Source organism: Anabas testudineus, chromosome 14 (assembly GCF_900324465.2).
Source record: "Anabas testudineus chromosome 14, fAnaTes1.2, whole genome shotgun sequence".
Lineage (NCBI taxonomy): Eukaryota > Metazoa > Chordata > Actinopteri > Anabantiformes > Anabantidae > Anabas > Anabas testudineus.
The window spans coordinates 5,949,480-5,975,893 of NC_046623.1; the positions used below are offsets into that span (position 1 = coordinate 5,949,480).

Here is a 26,414-nt window from a genome sequence, read left to right on the forward strand (position 1 = left end):
AATCAGGAATCATTATTTGAAGCCAAACATTTCATTTCCATTCCTAATCCATGAATTATAGGTCATCCTAATCTGACATAGGCCTATTTCTGTTTTCATTCAGTTTTATAGAAATGAGGGATGAAGATTTTGGAGCCGACCAAAAGAGATTGAGGATTGAACGGGAGAGATCATCCTGGCTTGCATTAATCAGACTAAAACATTACTGCTGCATCTGACTCTGTAGTTAAGCTTTAAACTTAACAGATGAAAGCGCTGGGAAGTTTACAGGCAGTTTTGTGACATAGCTATGTGACAGACAACCTTAAGTGCAACATCTTTATATAGGATTTTTCAGTTTTACCTAATTTGTGCATCCTGTAAATCAAAGCACATCAGTCGCCACAGAATAAAAGAAGAAGAAGAAGAATAAAGGTTGTTTGGATGGTGACGGTTGAACCAGCTGCAGTGAGGGTGGGCTTTAATACCAATGACACAGGCTTTGGAAAATCTGCATTCATTCAGCAGTCAATACATACTGTGAGAAAGGTGGGTTTAATCCTACAGATTTACCTGCTGAGACTTTACCGCAGGCAACGGTGAAAAGGAGGGCAACGAAAAGTCAATGTCCTATGAATACAGATAGAATGTGGAAGAGTTGAGTTAAGGTTTCATATTAATGAAGATACAAAAAAGAAAAAGGTGCATGTTGTGTATGATAAGTTTGCGCATCTGACAGTGTTCGCTACCAAATGGTTTCTGCAGCGTGCTACCTGGTATAAATAAGGTGTTGTCTCGCATGCATAGAGAGTATTTCTCACAATTAAAAAACGAATTACCAGAGACTGATCTGAAGAACCCACGGGTCATGGATATTGCAAATATTATTTCTGTATGCAAGGAGCAGGCCTCAGATTCCACGTGGTCCCATAATGGGAAGGGGATTAACAAAGAATACCTCCTGTCATCTGTGGACAGCGTGATGAGCTGAGAGAGGACTGAAGGAGAGAGAGAGAGACAGCGATAAAGAGAGAAGGGAGAAAGAGACAGAACTGGGCCAATTGTTTTGATGTTCTTAACTCTTTCTGACTGTGTGTGTGTGTGTGCGCTTTGTGCAGCAGTGTTTACACAAACATGGCAGCATGTCGAACTTGGACTATTCAGTACCTAACATCAGTGTATTCTGGATCAACAGTCTCTCCATACTGTCCCTAAAAACCCTATGCATGTAATAAAATGCAGCAGCCACTGTTTCTAACAAAACATCAGCAGTTAATCTGGTTTTGAGCATTATTGATAGGACGAGAAAACGTGGATGGTTATTTGCAATTTACTAAAATGTCAGATTCGTGCAATACATTTGTTTCCTTCATTAATAAGGTAAAAAAAAAAAGAGTTTGGTGGGCGTAAATTGAATTGGAGCTGGACAAAAGATGAACTTTTATATGGTAATAAACTGAAAATGCATGATGGTCCCGACATAATGAGTGTTTAGCTGGTAGTTAGGCTGCGTTCATACAGCTGATAGCTCTTCGAAGGACAAGAAACGTGGTTTTAGTCTTAATGAGTCCGCCGGAAAATTTCATTCCAATGATGGAAACATTTCTTAACCTTGAGACTGTATAATGTCCTAAGAAACCCCACTTAGCTTTCTTGTGGTGTAACTTGGCATGTACTTGTGGCTGGAGAAAACTAAAAAGGAGAACAACCTTTGGCAATGTGTGTAAAGCGATGTCCATTAGGAGATTGATTCTTTACCCAGCGTACGAAGACGAGTGTGGGGCTGAGAACGGATGGCGAACGTTTGAGGGGGGTGGGTGGAGGGCGCGCAGGGACCGGTCATTAGAAAAGGAGAAAAATATCTTTTCGGTTTTCTCGTCAATACAAACCAAATTAGCTCATCGGTGGTTCACCTCCTTCCTCTGTGGAGACTAGACCCCCGATGTCACCTGTCAATCAAGCCCTGACGAACGGTGACCTTGCATTTTCAAGTTGCTAATTTCCATCGCAGTTGGCTTGTAAGAGAGATGTGAAAGAAAATTCGACTGATAGACTCTCAGATAATTTCATTTATTAGGTTTTAGAAGAGACCCCGACAAGAGATAGTCGTAGTATGTTGTTATATTTAGCTAAATTACAGATTTAGGGTTATTACCCAGCTCATTCTAATCCTGACACTCATTCTATTACAATCGCATTCAGACACGCTAACGTAACACGAAGTTGAAAGGGCGCCAGTCTGTTTAGCACATTTTGCACAATTTAAAGTGCAACATTCAACAGCGACGACCTCATCCTCTAAAACATACTGTTTGTCTTCATTCATGCTGTCTTTGTTTAGCAGGATGAAAACAGGGAGCATAAACCTTGTTTTGTTTTGTCTTTTTGCTGCAGCTCAACAAGATGAGAAGTGCTTGACTGCGGGGCACTGTCATTTACCAGCGCCCCGCTTTTTTTCATGCAAAAGTATGTCAGCATGATTTGTGGTCTCCACTGATGCTCGTGGAAGTTTGTTTTGCTCCATATTATTGCAAAATCACCTGTGTCAGATGCATCCGAATGTGGGTAGAAGAAATGACGGAGCTGCACGTATAGGTTATTTGGTTCTTTGCATTGGGAGCCGAGGGAGGGCAGGGGAAATCCGAATGCATGTGTTTGTCAGCAGTGTCAGCTGTCTAACCCAGCCTGTCCGAGCTCGTGTTTCTGTCAGGGTTGGCGTGGTGGTGAGCTATGTCAGACACTAAATGCCAATTCCAGAGAACAAAGTCACTTCTTACTGGCTTCCATTTGTTCTGTAGAGCTCACAGAGGCACATCACAGCAGAGCGCCCGTGGAAGTTGCTGCTCTAGTTAGGGGGAAGCCGAGGAGGGAGATGAAGCAGAATACCGACTGGAAACCACGCAATTAGAGCAGGGGGAGACTACCGAATGCGCTGATGTGCGCGCGTGGATGTGGATGTGTGGATGCATGTGACAGGAAGGGAGCAGCACATGGGCTGATGCTGTTCCTCTCAAGGAGACAGAGAACTGTCACAATCTGCACCTCAAGCACTCTCTCTCTCTCTCTCTCTCTCGGACTCTCTCTGTTTTAGCACTCGAAAAGAGGTTTTATTAGAGGGATGCAGCTGTAAAATAAAACTGTAGCCTCTGTTACCCGCCTCTCCAGCCTCATGTTCACACATCACAGCCTCTATACCTCCCTCCCTGCCTTCTGTCTCACTTGCTTTTTCTTTTTTCTTTTTGCTTTCCTTTCCCCCCTCTCCCTCTCTCCCTCTCTCTCTCTCTCTCTCTCTCATGAATGTCACCTCTACTGATGGTGGCTGCTGGAATTCACACACACATACCCCTCACAACCGCGCTCGCTGACTTTGGACGGGAGGGGGAGGGAGAGAGGGAGGGGGGGTAGGAGGGAGTTCGGCGAGGACTGTGGGAAAGGAGCGTGCCATCGGAGGCAGAAGAGGAATCTCTGTCTGTCTGTGTCCATGTCTCTGCTCTGTTCCCGGCTTCATTCCCACAAAGATCGTCAGCATCCCGCCTGCTGTTCTACCTCTGGATTTAAGTCGGCTGGATTACCGCTCAGACTCTGTGCTCATTATTTCATGCTGCCACATTTAAATGGGAGGCAAAGTTGGACCTCCGTGGACTGCACGAATGGTGACAAACTGTTTGATTTTTCTTGTGCTTTTAAGAGCTTCCTAGCATTCAAAATGCTTTCCCTCTCGCTCAGTAAAAGTGTTTTTATATGTAAAATAAATTAAGCTCCTCGTCTTTCATATTGTCTATTTAAAGTAGCTTAGGTATTTTGCAATAGAATATTTTGAACTTGGCTCTTGAGGCACTATTTGAGGTGAACGATGAGCGGGGAAGAGGGGTAGATACATCTCGACCTCCCCCTTTTTAAAGACAGTCTTACTAAGCTTTGTTTGCCTGCTATTTCTAAAAATGTGACCGCAGCACTGTTCCGTGTGCTCTCTTAGTGTCAGGTTTTGATTATGCTTTACGGTGGACTGCAGGTGAACTTGCATCTCTTCTAGTTCCTCCGTCTCCAAAGGGAACCCGCCAACTAAACTCTTCCCTGTTAACCCAATTAGACGCCCCAACTCCCCTGTGGGGGCTTCTCTAAAACGTCCACCCTACTCTAGTTTTCTGAGCAAAGCAAAAGCCGAACCAGCAAAGGGGCTACTGTGAAGGAAGACGCCCCCCTCCCAAAGGTGAGAGGGGGGGGAAGATGGCAGCTCTCGCCAGCTCACTTATTAGACAGAAACGGGCGGTCAAGGACGACCAAACCAACCGACCGGTAGCCAACAAGCGAAAGCCCTGTCCCAAGAGCAACAAGTCCTTGTGCCAGAAACAGATCCTGGTCTTGATCTCCAAAGTACGCCTGTGTGGGGGTCGAAAAGGTCGAAACGACAAAAGACCGGGTGAGTCACTGCTATCATTTTCATCTTTCTCCGCTTGTTTCCTTCTCACTCATTTGTCGCAATAGTTGGATGAAAGCTAAACAAAAGTGTTTTATGAAATTACCCAAAAAAAGAACGAGTGAGTTTTACATTTGACAAATAAAACATTAAATATGTAATGTAAAATTCAACAGTTCGTTTTTGCTATGTTAGATTTTTGACATTTTGTGGTCTATTTTTTCTACATGAGTCAATTTCTGTTCTTAAAGTAGTTAATTTTGTTTGTTCAATTACTAAAAAGCTTTTTCATATTAAATCAGTTCCCTATGGTTTGCAAACAACAACCTAACATTCTAAGGTTTATTCATAGTAATTTACTGTAAAACAATAAATTTAACAGCTTCAGCTGTTATAGCTGATAAAACCTTGTAGTTTTACATTAACATTTGCTTTCAGGGCAGCTACCTTGAGGCTTCACCTGTTCACACACTGACTAAAACTAGCTGCTGCACTCAACCCTGCCAAGTAAAACAATAACAAGCTGCTGAATAATTCCTGAAATGACTTCCCATCCACCTAATGGAGCATTTACATTCCCAAACATGTAATTATGCAGATATCTACAGGAACAATAAATTGTGTAATTATGTAGCAAACCATTATTGTAATTTTTCTTTGTTTAGTCATTGAATTCAATACAAAATCAACAATTTAAAGACGTTCCCCACTGAGGCTAAATTGAAAATGGAGGAAAGAAACTGTTGCAGATTTTGCTTTTTTAATTCCTTAATTGCATTTCTGCAGCATCCACACACCAACACACGAGCACAAACTGAGCACGAATCAACTACTTCTACAATAATCCATACAATACATGGCAGTGGACTGGCCAACAGCACAGTGTAAGGTTCACACGTGTAAACATTTCAAAGTGACATCTTACAGTAGTGATGTCTTGACATCCACAGCTGCAACACAACCGAATCCGTGTGAAACATTTCCTGTGCTGGGTAACTCTGCCAGTTTCTCTGATGTACTTTCTCTTTGAAAGCAGAGCTTCAACACCGAGGCTCTGAATGAAGAATTATGTGTTGTGCTGCCAGCATCGTCTTCTCTCTTATCAAAACTTGTCAATTGAAAAGAAAAAAGGAAAAATGGTGCCACGACACAAATAGTAGATTAAAAAAGGGCACAATTGCTCTTGATGGTGCAGGTGCAGTGACACTAGTTTCATCTAATAAAGCAGAATTAAACAATGTCTTTGCATGTTTGACATTTAATGTAAAGGAAGCTTTTTGTTAGATTTCCTGATGTATGAACTGTATTTTTGTCAATGCATTATAGCATTAACTCAGGGAAAGAACTATGTGATTCCTTCGATTATGTGCGACTTGGGGTAAACTGCTAAATTATTCAACTCGTGACTGAACAATGTTTTGCTTCATTTATGCACAATTAGAAAGTTAAATTATGTATATTACAGAAATGTCGCCGAGAGTGATGAGTGATGAGCAGAGCTTTGGCTCAGTGGGAACTTTCAACTTTCTGGTGCAGAATGAAACTTGTCTGCTAAGATTCAAAGAGCTTTGATTGAAGTCACACTAATGGTCCAAAGACTGGTGTTTAGAAATGTTAATTACCATACTTTTCATTTGGGTTGGGGGTGTTTAAGTCTGGACAGCTTGCTTAGTGGCATATGTATTATTGTTGTGTAACAGAAAATACTTTAATGTAAATACATTCAGCTCCCTCTGTCTCTGCCCATCTCAGTCGGAAAAAAAGCAAATGGGACAAAACTGTGAACACATACTGTAATAATACAGCTTTATTTTTTAGAAAAAGGTGTGTTGGAATCATTATGTTGCATCTGTTCTGTGTAGCCAGCTCATTAATCCTTTTTTTTTTTTTTTTTTTTTATGAATGTTGCTGTAAGTTTTTTACATAACAATACCAGATGTTCCAGTGCGTTGCAATGACAAAGGGGTTGATTGTGGACATGAATAGAAATGTCCTCTGACACAGTTTATAATTATACTTTCATATTCAATTTGTTGTTTGAGCTACAAGACTCTGACGTGGTGGAAAATAATATATTTACTGAGTAAGTACAATTTTGAGGTACTTTACTGGAGTGCTTCCATTTTATGATTTTTTATATTCATCATCTGTCTGTTTGGAGAACGGTGGTGTACTGTAGAAGCACATTCACCAGTGTTAGACAAACTAATCATATCCTTAACTTAATCATTTACACTGTTATAATTCAGCACTGAAAATGGAAATACAGCATGTAAAATGTAATATTTTGTATTATTATACATTATTATTACATTTTTATTATAACTTCTGCATTAATCTAAAAGCTGGATTTTACGGCTCAAGTTGTTGAGGTGGATCTTTGAAACTATTTAGTTTCCAACTGCATCTTCTAATTATTTTTATGACAGAATAAAGTTAAGAATTCTGAACATAGAGAAATGGCTTTGTACGTTCTCAAAATGATTTTTAAAACACTTGCCAACTCACTGAAGGTGTGCTACAGCGCAGCCAGACTGTTGCTGGGTGTATGCTTCACTCACACACAGTCAGGATGTGTATTATTCCCATAGCACATTTTATAAACATTCACATGCATTTGTGCGTGTTGTGTCCAATCCGAAGGCTTCGCGTGAAGATTTTTTTTTACTAATACCAGTAATATACAAAATGTATGTGGTATGGTGACCATCAACTTTTATACCATGGTACACTGTGAAACCAGGATACAGTTGGAGCAACATGAAAAATCATGGTAGCTGCTTCTGCACACTGATATTTTACCAGCTAAATACGCCGTCTCTCTTTGCTGGTGCACTCTTTCAGAGAAATTCAGAAACACCCAGGTTATTTCATTTGTTGTCTGTTCAAACAGAGGTCATTAGTGATTGGCTGCAAAAGTGGTTCACCAACTCACTCAGATATTCACAAATCTACTCAATCATCCTTACCCAGTTGTAGTTTCTCCACACGAAGGAGCTAACTGGCCACAAGGCTGTTACATAAGCAACCCAGAGCTGCAATTGTACACCTACAATGTCGCCACTGACAGGCAAAGAAAGTAAAGTGTTTTTTCTTTGTTTCAAATTGAAAGGAAAGATTAAAAGAAAAAAACAACCCCTCAGTTTGAGCTATTGATTTCTATAACATTATTGTATTAAAAGCTTTAGGATTGAAACAGTATGCACAGTTTACATTTTATTCTAGAAAAGTTGTGCTTTTGAAAAAGGTAGGACCACATTTATTCAACATACCTGCATATCGTTCGTAACATGCACACTATAGTTTGCCATTTGGACCACTTAATACCGTGTCACTGGGAATTACATTTCCACATTTACAGCACACAGCGCAGTCATCACAGGATTCTGTGGACTCTCCACCAGCTGTGTTTGGAGGAGTTTTTCTCGGCTGTCATATTAGCATCACAGCTGCACACATAAGCTATATTTACTGCTGCCACAAAGCGATGGGCTACTGAAATGATGGGACGGACATAAACCCTGCTGCTTCTACATGTGGCTGGCACAAAGCTCATACCTGATGAGATCCATGACGAACCACAGCATCTGCCTGATTTTACCTGCCTCTCTACTCTTAATCAGCCTCCTCTAGGTGCTCAGTCCCTCACTATAATAGAGTCTCTTCCTCCTAGAAGTGGTCTGACCAATAAAAAGCTCTCTCACTGCTAACAGTGTGAGTGATTTCCACTGTTGCCCTGCTCTGGGATCAACTCAGATCATTATTGTATAGTGATTAATCAATAATCACACCCTTGTTCAAGGTGGAAACTGGGATAGATTTTAAATGGTCTCTCCCTGTATGTCACCTTTGGTACCCTTCTCTACTCTAATTTAGATCAAATGAGCACACCATCCTATCCCAAACATACACTACAGAGTTAAATGCAAACATGCATTAAAAATAGCAATACTATTAGCTGAGTTATTAGAAACTAATCCATGCAAATATAGTGCAGACCTAGACAGCTTGTAGCATCGATAGAGGTGTTTGGCATGGAGTGTACTGTACTCTAGTATGTTGTAAGAGTAAGCATCTGCAAGGCGAGTCAACAGTTGGAGCATAAACGTAGGAGTTGGCTGGCGGGCAGCAGACCGGGTTACAAGGAGAGATCCAGCAGAGGATAGCATTAAGCTGACCCCGAGAGATCAGGGCTGCAAACTCGCTTACTCAACAACACCTGATCAGACAATGCAGTGTTAGGTAGCTTCTCATCAGAACTTTACTGACTGTGACAGGGGTCAGAGAGAGAGAGAAAGAGAGAGAGAGAGAGACGGCGAGAAAGAGACAGAGAGACAAGAGAGGTAGAGCGAGTCTGCAGAGGCAAACGCTGGCTTAAAGAGAAAAGACATCACTGACGTCAGAGAAGATTGTTTCAAAAGGTGCTGGATGATTGGGGGTGGACACAGATAAAGAGGAAATTCAAAAATACAGGAAATAAAGTAGGAAGAGATAAAAGTGGAGATTAAAAGGAAGGTGGGTGGAACTGAAAAGAGCTGTGAATCAACCTGTCATTGACGCAGCATGTGGAGAAGATGATGAGATGGGAAACCGTGGGCCTGGATATTTAGTGTCACTGCAAAACAGCTTCTTTAAGACACAAACCTCTTCCCTTGTTTAATAATCTGTTGAAAGTAGGTTGACTTTAATTGAAAGCTGAGGATTTGTGTTCTATTTAAGAAATGTAATAACAGTGGTTCCCAAACTCAGCCCGAACTTTAGCCAGTTTTCAAAATCTTACGAGGTACTGGCTGTTTTATAGTCTATATTTGGGAGTTTCCTTTTTCTGTTTGTCCGCGTCTAGACTAGACAAACAAAAGATTAGTGCTTGATTGCTGTTGAGGTCATCCGCCCCCAACGTCTGGGGGATTTTCATCCGTGAACAAACCTCGTTTCGTCCGAGGGATCTAAAACATCTGGTACCAAATGGCGTTGGAGAGGACGGGGATGCAGCTGCTTGTGAGCAGAGGTGTAAGTAGGTGATCTAGTTCATTGCTTAAACTCTTGACAGTATTACAGAGTTTAGAGTTGACTTGAGAAAAGATGTTCAGCTGCGGAGAGAGTGTTGGCAATGGCCTTAAATCTTATTCTGAGTTAAGCGGCGGATGAATGTGCGTACAATGAACACCCTTTTGTTTCCTGTCATCCTGACGACACCACCCTAACCTCCTACACATACCTGCTAAATTGAATCTGTGGGCGCTTTGATTGAAGCTGACAAGGACAGATTGAATTTACCTCTAACGAGAGAAAGGCAGCAAGGATGGAGGGCACCTACAGAGGTAATGATGAGAAGACAAGGAGGTGGAAGGGAGAATGTGAGAGGAAGTGGGGGAAAGAATGGGCGACGTACCGCAAAAGAAGCAGGGAGAACTCGGATAGGACAAAGATGCTGTATATCTGTGTGTGTACATGCATGTGGCAGTATACACCTAAGAACTCTATAAAATATATAAAATGTAATGTAATAATCTCACACAGTGCTTGGCTAAAATCCACAATGTCTTTGTCCCAAGCCACTCATGAGCATTTCCCACCGTGGCTTCTTCTTTGTGTGTGAAAAGCACAATGTGTGAGGACTACATCAAAGTGTTTCAGCACGCAAATCAATGCGGAGTTCAAATGCTGAATCCTTCATTGTCCATCAGTATGCTGTTCAGCTTAGTTGTTTGTTTACTTGGGTGATCATCACTCGATCTGACAGAGGTCTGGACCCCCGCCCGTGGGAGTGCGGAGACATGTTTGTGTTTGTTTGTTCTGCATATATTGAAGTGCCTATTTGTGTCCTTGCTGGAGGGTCACTGGAAAAAAAGAATAGGTGAGGTGCGTTTGGGGGATGGTTTGTCTTGGTTTTGTGCCTCTGTGTTTTTCTATTTAGACCGTGTTGTGTCACGGAAGTAGATTTCAACCTGAAGAAATCCAATTCGATGCTTTTGATGTTATGGATGATGCTGTGAGGCCAAATTATGCCGCTGCTGCACCACATCACCATGCTAATAAAGCACATACGTCGAATACTAAATGGGCGTCAGGGAGGCATTCGCTTCTGCTCGTGTTTGACGTGCTCCTGGCAGCACCATTAATAAGCAGCAATGACTATGTCTCACTTCTGTGAACTGCTGTCACTGTCATATGCAATGACTTATGAAGCCACTGATTTGAATGAAGAGGCCATTGTTGGAGTCGCATGTGATGTGATGTGATGCACCACATTCGTTCCCCTTCCTTCTCTGACCTCGCCACCACCGTGCTATCCCTCTATTTTCTCCTCTGCAACATCCTTTTTCAACCTGTCTACCCCTATCTCCTCTCCCACCCTCTCAAGCTGTCACACTTTGTATCTTCGTATCGCTCCCGTGCCCTTTCCTTTTTCTCTTACATTCATTCCCTCCTTTTATTTCTGGAGAAACCCAAAGCACTCCATAGCTGGGACTCCACGTTGTTGACTAGCTTACATGACTTCATTCCTCTCTTTCTCCTCTCCCCCTCTATCCTCTCACAAGGTTGATAATTACTAGCAGCACTGTAGAGCTCATGGCCCAGTTTAGAAGAGGAAAAAAAGAGGAACCATGTTCTCCTTTTATTAGAAGCAAAATTGAGCACTACACAAGAGACTTCCTTGCATGTATGCAGTACACATGCGTACATAGGTGCAGACACACATGTGCTGTGTGCATACATACAGAGTGAGAGGGAGACATAAGCATAGAGAGAGGAGGGGAGTCCTAAAAATATAAGCCAAGGAAAGCCCCTGTTGTTTGGTTCGATCAGAGCAGAAGCAGAAATGCCCTTGGCTGCTCATTCATGCAGGCCCCCAGTAATTACCTCCACCCTTATCAAGAGGAGCTCGAGCGGGAGATCAGCAACCAACATACTGAGCTCGCATCGAGCTAGATAAATACATTAGCGTAATGATAACCAACACCAAGCCATACACTACACCGATAAGCCGAAAACCTCTGCTTATTTTTCAGAGCAATTACATTGCGGCCAAGGTTTTAAGAGTCCTCGATGGCTGCCGTGATAACCTTGGGTTCTTATTTGCACTGACCTCATTTAAATAGACTCGTTCGTATAATTGCTGTACGAACGGTTCTACTGTAGCACCAGGCTCCAGCTTCCCCAAAGTGATTATGAGTGCTGAATGCAAAATGATGGGGGGCATCCCTGCGTCGACCAAGCAGTGGTTCCTGCTGGGATCAGTGGCAAACAAAATATAATAAACGAAAGGCTTTGCCGACTTGGGCCGCGTATTCCCTGTGCAGGCTGACAAACACTACATGCACAGTGTCTTTTAAGGGCACATTCATTAAGATGCGCTCTCCCTACACACTTGCTTTCCCGCTTGTCAACAGCAGGTCATTATTTCTGTTCACGTGTGCAGAGGCCACTTGCTGACACCGCTGCGCTGATGTACATGGAAAAAGACAGGGAGCCCTCTTTGACCCATACTCCAGTGACCTGGTTCGGCGAATGTTTTGTGTCACTCAAACCCACACATGTCCCGGGAGTGATGAATGTAGTCGCACACCTCCTCTCCATGGGAAATACCCTGCACAGTTGGGGGCTGCGCGTTGTGCTTCTGGCACATTTAGCGACACTTCCGCGAGGCAGATGTACCGTAGGTGTCCTCATGCTAAAAGATAATGCACAGTCCCTGGTTCGCTTTTAACTACGGGGCAGGGACGCACCTCACACTAAATGACTCATACGGCAGGATTAATCACGATTATGAGAAGTCTCAATTAGCTCCAGAGAGGAGATTTTTCACTAAGTGCTAATCCATTTACTATGTGGTCACGCTTGAAACCTGAGCAACTACTGCTTTGCTCGTACTGTAAAAGACAAGTTTATCTGTTTATCTGGAGTGATCACAAACATCCCATCTCCCACCCTGAAAACAACAAGATTCATTTTCCACTACACTTTCACTATAAACCTATTTCCTTTTCGGTCATGAGCTCTTAGATGCTTTTTCTTCTCTTTCAATTTAATGCAAAAAATATCCTATAAAAGTCAAATCATTTCATAGAATAAATGCAGCACAGTAAAAGGTGAAACATTTCTCTTGTGAGAAGTAGGAAGAGCATAAATGGAACCACTACATACTCAAGTGATGCACAAGTACCACACAATTTGATCTAAGTACAGTGCTTGAGTAAAAGAAAGTACATATGTATTTTCCACCACTGCATTATAATCTCGTCAACTACTTTATTTGTTTGGGTTAATCTTTTAAAACCGTGATTGCTTTTTGGCCGCCGGCCACACAAAATATGCTTTTGCTGTTTGAATACAAGCACGCCCTAACATCCCCATATCAGCAAACATGACCTTTGAGTCCGTGGTTTTCTGAGTTATCATCTTCTCTGTTTACCCCTGTGGAGCTGTACAGGCTACGTGTGCACGCATGACACAAACACAGGTTGTTTTTTGTTTTTTTTTGCACATGTAAACAATTCTGTGTGCTTTGTTAATCCAAGCAGAGGTAGGCTGCCGTCACAGTGGGTCACTATCTGTCAGCGTATATGGGGAAGAATAAGTCGGTTTGCCTTGTAACGAGTGCTCATTCTAATGCGGCTTGGACAAAAACCATGAAGCATAAAGTAGCACTGCACCACTTTAAACATGATATTTTGTTTACTTGTCACAATAAGATGCATAACACCCTCTGTGGCTCTATAGGAGGCTTCGTGGAGTTTGAAAAAATAACCCTGATGATGTTATCTCACCATGGGCAGAAAGCCTGTGTTGCAAATTCAAGTTGCAGTGTTTAAATGGAGACAGGGAAGGTACTGTTTCTCTCCAGTTGTGTTATGGGAAATGTAGGATGCTGTAGTTCTGGAGCTTGGACTGAGTACTCCTTTAACTTATCGCCTACAGCAGACTGAAGGACAATAAAACTACTCCTTTTCCGCCACATATATACTGACAGCCACATGCTATTTAAATATAACTGCCTTTCTGTTAATGACTTTACATTTCAATTTTGTGAAAGCAGGAAGGATATACCACGGCTGCACCGATATCTTTGGTGCTCAGTCATAAAAGAGCCATATTACTCGAGTGACATATTTTTGGAGCAACATTCTGCAGCATTAATGGCAAAAGCAGAAAGAATTGTGTGCATGTGTGTGTGTGTGTGTGTGTGTCTGGTGTGTGTGTGTGTGTGTGTATGTGTAAATACATTATGCAAACACAGTTGCAGTCAAGGCAGCGAGAGATGAGCAGTTTGCAGAATACACATAGGGATGTAGTGCATGTCTGCTGTTTGATGACACTGAGTGGAGTCAGTGTTGTGATTATGCACCGTTTTGTACATTTGCATGTTAAAAGTCTTGTTGCAGCACTGTTTAGCTCACAACTATTACAGCAAACAGAAGAAATGGAGAATTCCTAGATCCTACTTAGGGCTGTGAATAACATTTGTTTCTTTACAGTTTCACAATGTAAAAGCTAGTTCCAGCTTGCAACAAAGGAAACAATCAAATCTTCCCATCTGAGACGCTGAGCCCATTTCTAATTGTAGTAGGGACAAAGCTGTGCCTATCCAAAGGTCCGAAGCCTTCCTGTATGTCCAAATGCAATATTTGGATGGTAACACATTGGCGACAGCCCCACAGAAGCTTTTTTTTTTTTTTTTTTTGTCTTATCGTCTGTGAATCTCTAATGCAGCTGTAGTAAAACACCGCGGCTATGGTTTTGGCTGAGAACACACTTTCATTATACTGGATCAGAATTTATTGTGCGTTGGTGGAGAAATGAGGAAGTGAAGTTTGAAGTCAGAGCCAGCTCCGCTAAGTGAAACATTGGTTTCAGTGCCCCCGAAGCGCCGGCCATATTGCCAGAGCTGTCTATTGAATTTCTGCCTAAGTGTGTTTTTTTTCTCAAGCACGTACAGCTGTCACTCTTAATGACAAAACAGTGCCATCTCATTCACTCCGTTCCCCCCGCTGTCCCTCCACTCATTTCTCTCCCTGTTCCTCCCATTTAACTGTCTCTCCCTCTCTCTCTCCCTCCTTTGCAACTGCAGGGACAAGTAATGAACGTCTTGCCTGCTCTGATTGGGTGATATATGATGTTATTAGGTTGGATGAACACGTACATAACTCAGAGGATATGAAATGGAACAGGCGAGAAAGGGAGAAGAAAGCACGGGAGCAGAGAAACTGAAATGTTTTGACAAACAGTCCTGAAAGCGACGAGGCAGGGAGCGCCACAGATGCACGTGTGGAACATCGGGAGTAGGTCACAGTCCCAGTGATGTTTCAACCCCGGCACACTTTCTTTGAGAAGCAATACTCCACATCTCATCCTTGCATCCTTTGCCACTCTCCTTCTCCCTGCACTAGTCTGAAGAAGACAGGCAGATTGCGCAGTGCTGTAGGCCCCTCCCTGAGGAATGTGTGTGAGGGCACGGGTGGAGTTTAGCAGAGGGGGAATCCTCGGATGGCCCTCAGTCCTCTAGTGGCTCAGTCATAAACTGCTCCTTCATCCATGTATCATCGCCTTATTAAAGTTGCATTGAAGGAGACGGGTCACTTCGCTGGGCCCGACCTTTCAGCTACGTTGGGGGGTCCGACTTGCTGTGCCTCTGAGGCAGCGAGGTGCGGACCTCAGGAGACAACCCAGATTTCTGCAGCATGTGAGATTTGTGTAATTGAGAGGGGCAATGATGATGTCTGAGAGCTGCTGCAAAGATTCTGTCTGTTACTTGAAATGAACACAGGGTAGGCTGCCGGGACGGCTCATGAAACATTGAACCACTCCCTTTGCTCTCCATCCTCTCCGCCTCCACCCAGCCCCCTAGATTATATGTCCTCTTTTTTTTTTTTTTGACTCTGAAGTTGTATGTGCACTTTATTTGCCAGCTGTACATTGTATATTATCAGAGTTGCGCGAATTAGTCCAAAAATGCACTCTAGGCAATTCACTAATTAACTAAGAAACTGTTATTGAATGCTGAAAGCCTGAACTGTGTTTTTAGGCTTAATATTTTTATACTTTCTTTTCTCTAGAGAGAAATCTCTACTTCTAACAAGAAATATGCAACAGTAATAGCTGGGATCCTTTCTTTTTTTTTTTTATTAGTACTGTAAAAGTAGAGTAACTGTCCTTTTATTATGGAATCAGACATCAACCATATCCTCTTCCAGGCCATTAAAATGACTTTGATGATTTAAATTAGTTAATAAAAGATAATAATTAGTGAGGCAGCTTGTGCTTTTGTTACATACATACATACAGGGAAACAACCAGTCAAGCCTAAAGTGAGTTATTACATATACCCATACACTGACACTGTTCACAAGTCTTCTGTTGTGAAGATGTTAGATCAGCTGTTGCTACATTATGGTGTGAAAGATTTCGCTGTATTCAGTCACTGTGTGTATATGCTATGATGCATGATGAAAAACTATGTGAACCCTTTGAAGGTCCAGCATGCTACTTAAGCTAGAATGAGACTTAAAATCAATCTACTCTGCTCCGCCCCCCCCACCCCTCTCTCTATCTCTTTCTCTCTCTCACGCCCTGCTCAGATCAGGCTCCAGCTAGTCTTCATTATGAAATTGCAATTAATGTGAATCCTCCAAAACGTTCTAATCAAGCAGATAGCATTTAAATTCAAATGTTGTAGCTCCAGAATGTATAGACAAGCACGATCAAAATAATCGTTCAGTTGAATTGAATTCTTGAACACATCCATTAAACATTTACGGCGCTGGCAGAAAAACTAAGTCAACCCTTGAATTTAATAACTGGTCAAGCCTCCTTTGGCAGCTTGGCCTCAAACAGGCACTTTTGGTAGCAGCAGATGAGACCAGCACGACTTCAAAGAGTAGTTTTGGACTATTCTTCCTCACAGAACTGCTTGTGCGCAGCCACGTTCTTCAGATGTCTGTTGTGCAGTCCGCAGCATCTCTATTAGATTAACGTCCAGGCTCTGACATGGTCCCTCTAAAAAGAAGATTTCCTTTGCAGGAAGTCATGTTGTAGATTTACTTATTTCAAAGTCTGACATATTTGACTGGGTTCTATAAATTAGCAAATGTCATTCCAGCTCCCGCCTCTGGTCACGGTACCTGACTAACACAACGTTATCCCTTGCAGAGCCTCAGCTGAAAGGCATTGTCACCCGACTCTACAGCCAACATGGATACTACTTGCAGATGCAGCCTGACGGCACCTTGGACAGCACGAGGGATGAAAGCAGCGCATTTTGTGAGTGTGCGTTTCTGTGCGTAGCAAACATCTCTGCTTGTGGTGGGGTTGTGCAATTTTAATCAAATTATTCACAGTCTAGTCTCTACCAGCACTCAAAGTAAAGCTCATACACTCAGTGGGAGCCAAATCTCCAACTCTGGCAAAGTTAATGCTCTACTGTACGCCCTCGGCCCACTGTGAGCTAAACAGAACCACGGTGGGTGCAGCACTGTGCTGCAGGAGTCCGTGTGCAAAGGTCGCGATCACACATACTGACTCTGATTGAATCTGCGACTGAGTATTTAAAGTTTATAAATGAGAAAAGGTAGGGCTGCGGCCTTGGTTCAAAGTGTTTCTAAGTGACACACTGTCGCTGCTGGGATGAGGTGAATGATCATCGTGACCTTTAAGCAAGCTAAATTTGGTTTACAGACCAGAAACTATGCAGTGTCCTCTTTCAAGTCTCATTCTGTTTGCATTTGACCTTCCAGACTTAGATCAGACTTAGAGACACGGCCTTCGTTATTATCTCTTGCCGAGTTAACGTGAATAAGGATCCTTTAACCCATGCAAAAACTCACTGGGTGCACACTTTTGGTGACGCAGAACCTCCCCATTAGTATGCTGATTTACAGGGAGTGTGACATATTGATGTGTTTACATAAAGACAGACTTCTGAGAGTATTAACATGTGGCAGTGACAGTGCAGTCATTCATCCTGCTACAGTGGAGACAGGAAAGCACACTCTGTCCACACTGCAGCTGGATTCGTCTTCTCTGACTCTCTCGTTTGTCTCTCCCTTTGTCATGTTTCTCCTTCCTACTTTATTCCCCCATTAAGCACAGTTCAACTTAATTCCAGTGGGACTGCGGATTGTGGCCATCCAGGGGGCAAAGACAGGGTTATACCTCGCAATGAACAGTGAAGGATACCTCTACACCTCGGTAAGCATGTGCATGCAGACGAAAGCGAATTTCCATTTGAACACATTTCTCAACCACATATGATGTAAGAATATGTTACTGTGACAGGGGGAATACCTGTCAGGGCTTTTTATACCGTGCTCATTTTGGTTTTTGGGTTGACTTGGACCCAAGTGTTGTGAAGATAACAAAGATAACACTGATGACATGGTGTGACACTAAGAACAATACTAAATCAGTTCAACGCTGCATTCATGTTAAAGAGACAAAGCCTGTAGTAAAAGATTGTTAGACTGTTAGACTGTGTGCATGAGTACTTCAATTGGTATTTCAAAGACAGTGACAGAGAAATGGAGGCAGTGTGGGTGTAAATCATTAATATGTGTGAAACTGTCTCAGAATGCAGGTGTCTTACTGTAAGTCTATTGAAAGATTTTGGGTCATTTAGTTGCCAATCAACACTGCATTATAGGAAACATCTTAACATGTTAACGGTCATCTGGTTATAAGTTTAGTAATAAACTAATGCGTGAAATGTTTTTGTGAATGATTAGTGTTTTGCACTCATCATATAAACTGTGTATATTTCAGCATGAAATGTGCAAACTAGTGACCATTTACATTATTAAAAGGATGTTTTCTTTGGATGATAACGCGTAAATAAACGTTTTAAGCAATTTTCTACTAACATATTTAAGTACTGGTCCCGCATCACTGGCACAACTGCATTGCTCCTCAAAAAATAAATCCCAGGGGAAACACTGAATGATTCTCTTTGTAAATAAATAGAAATGCAGCAAACGTTTTGAAGATAACAAATTATTACAAGAACAGCAAAATCAGTTCCAGGTGACTTTCTAATCTTACAAATGACATTACAAAGGTTGTGAAGCAGCAGCGGGACGGGGTAAAAAAAAAGAGACAAGAACTTTTGACAAGACAGTGTTAGTGTCACAACTTGTTTTGTCTGAGTTAATCAAGGCTGCAAAGCACCTCATTAGCTCCTAAGCATAGCTTCAATTACGCCTAATAAAGTGTCAGAACCGCAAAATTAGCAATAGTGACTTCATTCAGTACAAGTTCAGAACAGATACCCTCAATAAACTCACTACAAGACAAAATCTTTAACTTCAAATCAAGAAACAGGCTTTTTTAAATAGCATCAGGTATGGATCCTCTAACGAGAACCAGTCACACAAACAGCTTTGCCATATATATATATATATATATATATATATATATATATATATATATATATATATGGGGATCATTCATGCCTGGTCTATAAGAACATTTGCATATTTCCTGGTAAGTGCTACTTGGCGTGGGCAGTCTAATCAGCACCTTGGACAGCGCACAGGGCAGTTTCAGTGGTGGAAACTCAGATCAGAACCCTGGACAGTGAATGTAGCGTTGCTTTAGCATTGTAGTGTGCATCAGTATATAAATAAACTTTAAAAAGGATTTTATTACTGCAGAGTTATCAGCAATGTGTGAATGTGCTGTATTGTATATGTGTGTTGGTTTCAGCAGAACATACAGGACATATGTGGATGCAAGAGATGTTTTATGCATATGAGATGAGACTATCATCGGTGCATATGAGAGTTAAATCATGAATTATTGCAAATGCACCATCTCCCATTATCTTTTGAAGCCCTGATCGGCATGCAGTAGACTTTGGTGCCTTGGCTGTGCGAACAAAAAGGAGAAGGGATTTCCTCAGCAGCAGTCTTCAGCTGCACTGCATCCCACACTGACCTCTTTCAGAGAATTTCCCCCCTCTCTCTCTCTGTCTCTCTCTCTCTCTCTCTTTCTCTCACATACACGCAGTTACAGGAATGAGTTGCTATAGATGCTGTGCAACAGAGCAGCTGTCTACTTGTGTAATATCATGCATGTTTGATTTCATGATCCCCATGTTATCCTCGAGTGCGTGTCTGATGTACTGATGGGCTGCAGTAGGAGGTGCAGCAGGTGGTGTGATATGGCCCTTTAAACATCTACGTGCTCCGAGACTGTGTTCATATTTGTTTTTACATTTAAAAGTATGCCACGAGAGAATGTGGACTGGAGAATGTGTTCATTTAGGATAACTAAGCTCATCACTGAGAAGCCAAATTGACACTGACTGACTAGTCACTTCATTTCAACTATTTCTCCAACTTCTTTATTATTCTGCCTCCTCTGCTGTATACTACTTGTTATCACAGTGTTTTCCCCTGAACAACTCAAATTTTTCTATCTTAGTCCATATTTTCATAAGGTTGTTGGACCAGACTGTAACAAGGTACCAATGGTGCCTTGTCTCAGACACAAATTTCAGCCTCAGTACCTGTAGGTGACAACAGGAAATGGTTGATCCTGATACAAAAATAGAGCCTGGCTCATTCCTGCCCCATTTTATATTCTATGTGCTCTGGAAAACTCTTCACAGACTTAGAAAGAGAGTGTAAGCAAGGGAGGGGAAGGCTTGGGAGGGAAAGATACAGACATTACTATTTCAAAAGAGCTATTTCTTTTGTCCCAATAAAGATTTCAACATTTAGGGAAGTGGAAACGTAACACAATTAAAGATCCAGTGTTGGCCAGTGATAAGAAGCTGAGGTGCTGTTTACAAATAGTTAATGAGTAAAAAAAAATAGCTTAACTGGAGGGAATCTTTAGTTTAACAATGAATGCATTAGTAGCTTGTATATAACAAAATCTGCACATGAAAGTATGCTCTCCAATTGAAAGTAAGAAGGAAATCTCATTCCATACTCTAATGCTGTCAAAATACCTGCAGGACAACAGCACAATAAACCCCGCTGTATACGATGTGTGTGGGCCTGTGACATTGAAAGACACAGACAGAGGAGATGAAGAAAGGGAACGAGCATGAGACCTATTGATGAAAAGCTACGTCCTTCTCTATTCTTCTCACAGCAGGCTCGCATTGGGATGCAGGACAACACCAGCAGCTAGATAGCATCACTTTTATCACAGGGCAGGAGGAAACGTGGACATTAGAAAAAGCGGTGGAGAAAATAATTGGCCGGAGCGAGAGAAAAGAAAAGTGCAGAAATAAAATCATGAGGAGAGACATTTTGCCAAGCAGCCAATTAAGAGCACTTAGGAAAAGCAAAACGTATTCTTTCTGATAGACTATCTATCTTGTACCAGTGCCTTCCTTCCAACATTGTCTCCAGGTTATATTAGAACGTACCTCTTGTAATTTGCAGAGATATAAAATAGCTATGGCGGTGCTGATAATACACAATCAACCAGTACTCTCTGTATGCCAGAGGATTAGCCAGTTACCTCTGAGGGTCAAAGAGGGGAATGTCAGTCACCACTCCTCTCTCAGCTGCATTTCACTGACTGGGGCCTTCCAGCTGTCAATCGCCACTGCAGAGTCATGAATCCCCTGCACATTATAATCCAATCTGCTTGTCATGTGTGGTCATGCCTCACTGGGCTATCATAAAGCATCACAGGCGGACCATACATGTGTGGTGTTAGACTGTATTAACTGCCAGTCTCATCCGCCGTAAAGCCCCCTTAATAAGCACGTCTATGCCCTACTGGCTTACGTAACGCGGTGTGTCATAGTGCATCTACATCTGGCTCGACGACAACATCAGCAACATGCTCCTCTGGTGGCTCCCTGCACTGCAAACTCATTCTCTCCCTCTCTCTCTCTCTCACACACACACACACACACACACACACACACACACACACACACACACACACAAGCACAGATCACTGCATGTGCATGTATGTCTGTATAACATAGGATTTTGGTGACACAGCTATACATTTCAATGCACTGCTGCAGCACCAGTGTAGTGGGAACATGGTGGGATTATTGCAGCTGGGCAGATTTCACTGCTTCCCATAGATTAGCCAGCGAGCAGATGGGACAGTCAATAGATGCAAGCCTGCGTGACACTGTGACCTCTGCTGTCTAAATAAGGGACTGCAAAAAAAAGTAAAGTAAACTAAATATGAACTATTATTCATGTAGTAGTCATGACTTTAATACGTGCTCTTTTATTCTAATTATAAGCAGGGAAATGTTGGGGATCTCTCAGAGTTCTCACAAGTCTCACAAGTGCAGTACAAGGACTTCACTGTTTGGTGATCCCAGTGTATGGTGGCATGGAGAGTTAGGCTTCCTGAAGCAGGTTGAATAGATGTAATCAGACCCAAGGGATGAAGAAGGAGGCGGTGTGTGTGTGTGTGTGGGTGGGGGGGAGGCCAGGGTGGCGCTCTGCATCATAAAAAGGTTCTTCCCATCTTAGGGATGCTAAGCACGGGCACAGCATATTACCTTTCTCATCTGCTTTCATTTAAATTCATTTTGGCTTGAAACACATGGAAGGGAAGTCACCCAAATCTCTCAATAAGTCACAGCGGAAGAAAAAGGTTTTTTTTTTTTTTTTTATTTCCTCTGTTCTGCAAGCGGCCACCGCTTAAGTGAAAAATCGTGTTCGATATATTTTCGGCAATTATTCAGCTGAGCAAGGAAAATCTGGAGGAGTGGGGGTGGGGGTGCGAGTGATCTCTTCAGTAAGTACACCCTTTGTGGTCTCTGTAGTTCTGCAGAGGTCTGAAGGTGACATCAAGGTCAGTTTGTGAGATGGGGATAATTATGGTAACATACTGTATCTGTGTCACGTCTGGACAGGGACTTGGTGCTAGGTTATCATATAAACTGACTTTATTATAAGGACATTTATTTCCTTGTCGTTTCACCTCTCTCTCTCCCTCTCTCTCTCCCTCTCTCTCTCTCAAACATGTGGGTTTTGACATTAGGCTAATTTCATGGGACTATGATTATGAAGGGTAATTATAAGGTGACTTGAAAAAGGAGTTATCGCTGGTGTCATTTCAGAGATTGAACTGAAGGGTGTTTTTCCTGGAGTGTTGGGTTCTCTTTCCAGAGGGACATGAGTGACAGACTTAGGAGGGCTCGTGACTGAAGCCATCGTCGGCCCAGTGTTTTGCTGTTGGCAGAGATGCAAAGAAGCAGGTCTCTCCCTTTTGCTCTTCCTAATCTCCTTTATTACCCAGCAACCCCTCTGTCCTCTTCTGCTCTCTTTCCAGCCCTCCTGCTCTCTGGTCTGATTAATAATGAATGAAGCGGATCACCTATCGATCCCATCTTCTTTGTGTTAGCACGGTAGAAGATATCAAACTTAAAATAGCTCTGCGATGTGGTGGCAATGGAAGTGGGAGAGTTTCTAAAGTTAAGAGCAGGGGTCTGTTTCCTTACGAAGTGAAGACAGATGTTAAAAGGCAGTGAAAACAGGGCAAATAGCAGTGGAAGCAGAAAGGGTAAAAAGTCCTGAAGTGCCATCTCAACTAAAGGATGAGTGAAGGAGAAAGGTGATGATGTGTGATAAGTGTCAAATTGGAGGCCTCTTATATGGTCTCAATCTACTTTGGGCTTTTTATTGAAGCTCGTCTGTGCCAAGGTGTGATCCTTTGGCCCTCTTCTGTCCTCCCGAGTCTCAGTGAAATTCTCCACTCAGCCATTTCTGCCCTGCTGCTCTCACTTAATCAATCCACCAGATTGGCTTTGCTCTCTGACAGGGGAAGGACCCTGTCGAGACCCCAGTGGTGACATAGAGAGACGTATATCTGTTGCTATTGCTTAATATCACCGGTCAACGTTGGGCAGGGTCCAGCAGTCCTTGCGTTGAGGAGAGAGAAGGAGGGGAAGTGCTGTGGAAACATGATCGTTTACGACTAGCCAGGCTGTTGGATTTCGTCCAAGTTTTCTTAATTTCATTCAGTAGTGTCTATTCAGATTAAACTAGTAATGGACAATTGACACTACGGACAGAGCTCTATAATAAAGGCATACGTCTTCTTTTGAACCTATGATGCTTTAGAAGCAGTTGTTACAGTTTGACGTCAGGAGTCATTTACAAGTTATTATATTTGTGTGATGTGACCAAAAGTCCACATGTAAACAAATAGTTTTATGGAACTTTTCAAACTATTCATGCACAAACCACATCCAGGTAACAGAGGTAGCACCTCTCTTCCAAACCTGTCCTGCTAAAAATTACAACGAAACTGCAAATGCTATTATGATTTTGTGGCAAATGTAATAACATTATAATTATATTCTGATGACAGAATGAACAAAGTGCCAAGTTTTAAATGTAATGCAAGTTGCAAGGAGGAGGTTGTGTTGCGTAGCAAGCGTCTAATGCCAAGGATTAACAAATGAAGGTCAACTCCAGGGTCCCGACACAAAACTGGTTGTTGTACAGCAAGATTAGATATTTTGATGGAAAAGAAAATTGAATGTTGTATATTGGTTATTTTGGAAGAAAGAAATCTGTTTTCTGGGTACACTTATAATTTCAGTACCAAAAGATATTATTATATTTTAAATATAATCATATATTATTATTATAAATATAGTATCTATAATACTTTGCTATCTGAATGGACTCTGAATGCAGCGCACCCGAACAGCAGCTGATTCTCCACTAATGCTACTCAGAATACAATGGACTAGAGTTCATGTTCAAAGATTCATAAAGGTCTTTTTATGACAAATGATGTTTCTTCTCATACTTTAGTTGTTAATATGAACAAATCCCCCCTCCCCCTCTGCCCTTTCCTATATTTACTTCCAGGAGCACTTCACTCCAGAGTGTAGGTTCAAGGAGAGTGTGTTTGAGAACTACTATGTCACATACTCGTCCATGCTTTATCGCCAGACCCAGTCTGGCCGCTCCTGGTATATCGGTATCAATCGTGATGGCCAGGTCATGAAGGGCAACCGGGTAAAGAAGACCAAAGGAGCCGCACACTTTCTGCCTAAAGTTATTGAAGGTTCGTGTCCTTTGTGCCACTTGATTCTGACCAGTTTCTCTTAGTTTTCAATTGCCTCCTTAATTATTAACCAACAGCCTCTATTTTTGTCACTCAGTTGCAATGTATAAAGAGCCATCGCTACACGAGCTCGCCAGCGAACCAGTGAGTCCTCCTCGGAAGACGGTGAAGACATCAGATTCGCCGTCCCTGCAAAATGGACAGAAAGAAGCTCCCAAGGCTGATGCATCATAGCACAGGAGACTGAGGGTGGGACAAAGGGCAGCAGTGACACTGGGAACACAGTCACCCATAATGCACTAAGGGTAGCTGGGGGAATGGCCCTCGGTGGCCACCATATTCCAGGAGTGCACTACACGATGCTGAGGGAAAAAGGGTCAGCAGTCCATCAGCAGCCAAGGCCTGAGAGAGAAGTCCCCCCCCTCACTTGTCACCACAGGGAGAAGGTCCAGGGCCCATATCAGAACTGCTCCCCCTACCACTGCTCTCTTTTTCTGCTCCCTGTGACTTCCGAGTACACAGTCTTCTTCATTTCCCTGTCATACTCAAGCTTCTTTGTCCCACAGACAATTCCACCTGTTTCCACATGCCTCGTCACGACCGCTCTATTGTACTTTATATTCACCGCTCTCGCATTTCCAACACTGACTCAGCATCATAATCCTCACCCACAGGCCCCCTCTTGAGCCCTAAGGTTTGTGACAGTCTGGCTCCGCCAGCTTTTCATCCACCATCTGCCGACCAGCTAAGCTAATCACCAAGGTCAACTAAAGCTCAAAGTGAGATGAAACAGCTCAAAGAGGAGAGATATCTGCGGGAGCCTGGGTCAGGTCAGGTCAGGTCAGCAGTAAAACATGAGAATGTGAGAAACTGTGAGGAACAGAGTAGTTCATGACATCAAAACGGCAATTCCTTTATTTTTTCTTGTTTATTTTTAAGGATTTTGTGATTTATGACCACCCAGATCTGAAATGATGTTTAAGATTATATATATATGTACACATATATGGAGGGTATAAGGCAATAGTCATGACTGTGACATAATCAGAAACCTTATGAAGCTAAATAATAATTATTCTTCCTGGGAAGATCAGCCATAAAATAGATCTTAAATTACTTGAAGTCTTCATCTAGACTCCTATTAAAGAGATCAAACCATCTATCTTAGCAATACTTGTACCAACAAGCCAGAGGGCGAGTGACGCCATCCTTTCAGCCTCTCTTCTCGACCAGGTGACCACTCGTTATTGCACTAGTTTATTAACGACTACAAATGAACAACTGGCTGATGTTTCACATACAGGGTGGCCTCAGAGCTCAGGCACCTGAAAAGGCGCAGTAGTGTGTACTTCACTCAGCATCTGCTGCCTGCGTAGAGCCAGATTTGAAGCAAACATCAAAGCCAGAGGAGCCTCAGAGCTGGAGCACTTGTTATTCTGAGGATGTCTGGCAGCTTATCCACTCACTAGCTTTATCAAATCACCTTGGAAAACTTGCCCTGAAAAAATGATTTCTGAGTAAATGTCTTGGCGGTTGTTGTTATAACTCCAGCGTGTGGATACTTCATGGGGTATGGATGTGCTATAAGTGTCTGTGTGTGAATGGGAAACCAACACAGAGGTAAGAGAGTGATGCTGCAAAGCATCAGGACACGACACTGTGTCATTGTGATACATCTGTGTCTGTGACTGGGTGATAATTGTGAACCATTTTAGTTTAAAGAGCTTTTAAAACACCACAGAAGGCATTTCATTTATATATTATTTAGGCACAAACAGCTTATGTTTCGATTGGCTTTGGGGTTTTTCAGTCAGGGAGAACAGTAATAAAAAATATGCCATGACTTGTCATGTTGAGGGCTTTAAACGGGAACTGTCATGTTACTTCAGTGCTGTCATGTTTTTGGGTCCTGTCCACTCTGGAAAGCCAGCGAGGGTGAAAAATGTCACCACAACAGTGAGTCAGAGTGACTGTGAATGGATATCACCCACAAACACAGACAATAGTA

At 42.4% G+C, this 26,414-nt stretch overlaps 1 protein-coding gene across 2 annotated transcripts; it reads left to right on the forward strand.

Annotated features, from left to right (window-relative positions):
- The first annotated feature begins 4,206 nt into the window (after positions 1-4,206).
- Positions 4,207-24,640, forward strand: fgf11b (fibroblast growth factor 11b). 2 transcript variants are annotated; one of them, XM_026372290.1, is made up of 8 exons: positions 4,207-4,399; positions 6,333-6,340; positions 8,056-8,074; positions 12,919-12,939; positions 16,547-16,657; positions 17,481-17,584; positions 24,208-24,406; positions 24,504-24,640. In XM_026372290.1, exons 1-8 carry the CDS (start codon positions 4,207-4,209, stop codon positions 24,638-24,640), a joined length of 792 nt encoding a protein of 263 aa, XP_026228075.1. The 2 variants fall into 2 exon arrangements, with proteins under 2 accessions (XP_026228075.1, XP_026228074.1); XM_026372289.1 differs by lacking the exons at positions 6,333-6,340; positions 8,056-8,074; positions 12,919-12,939.
- The last annotated feature ends 1,774 nt before the right edge of the window (positions 24,641-26,414 follow it).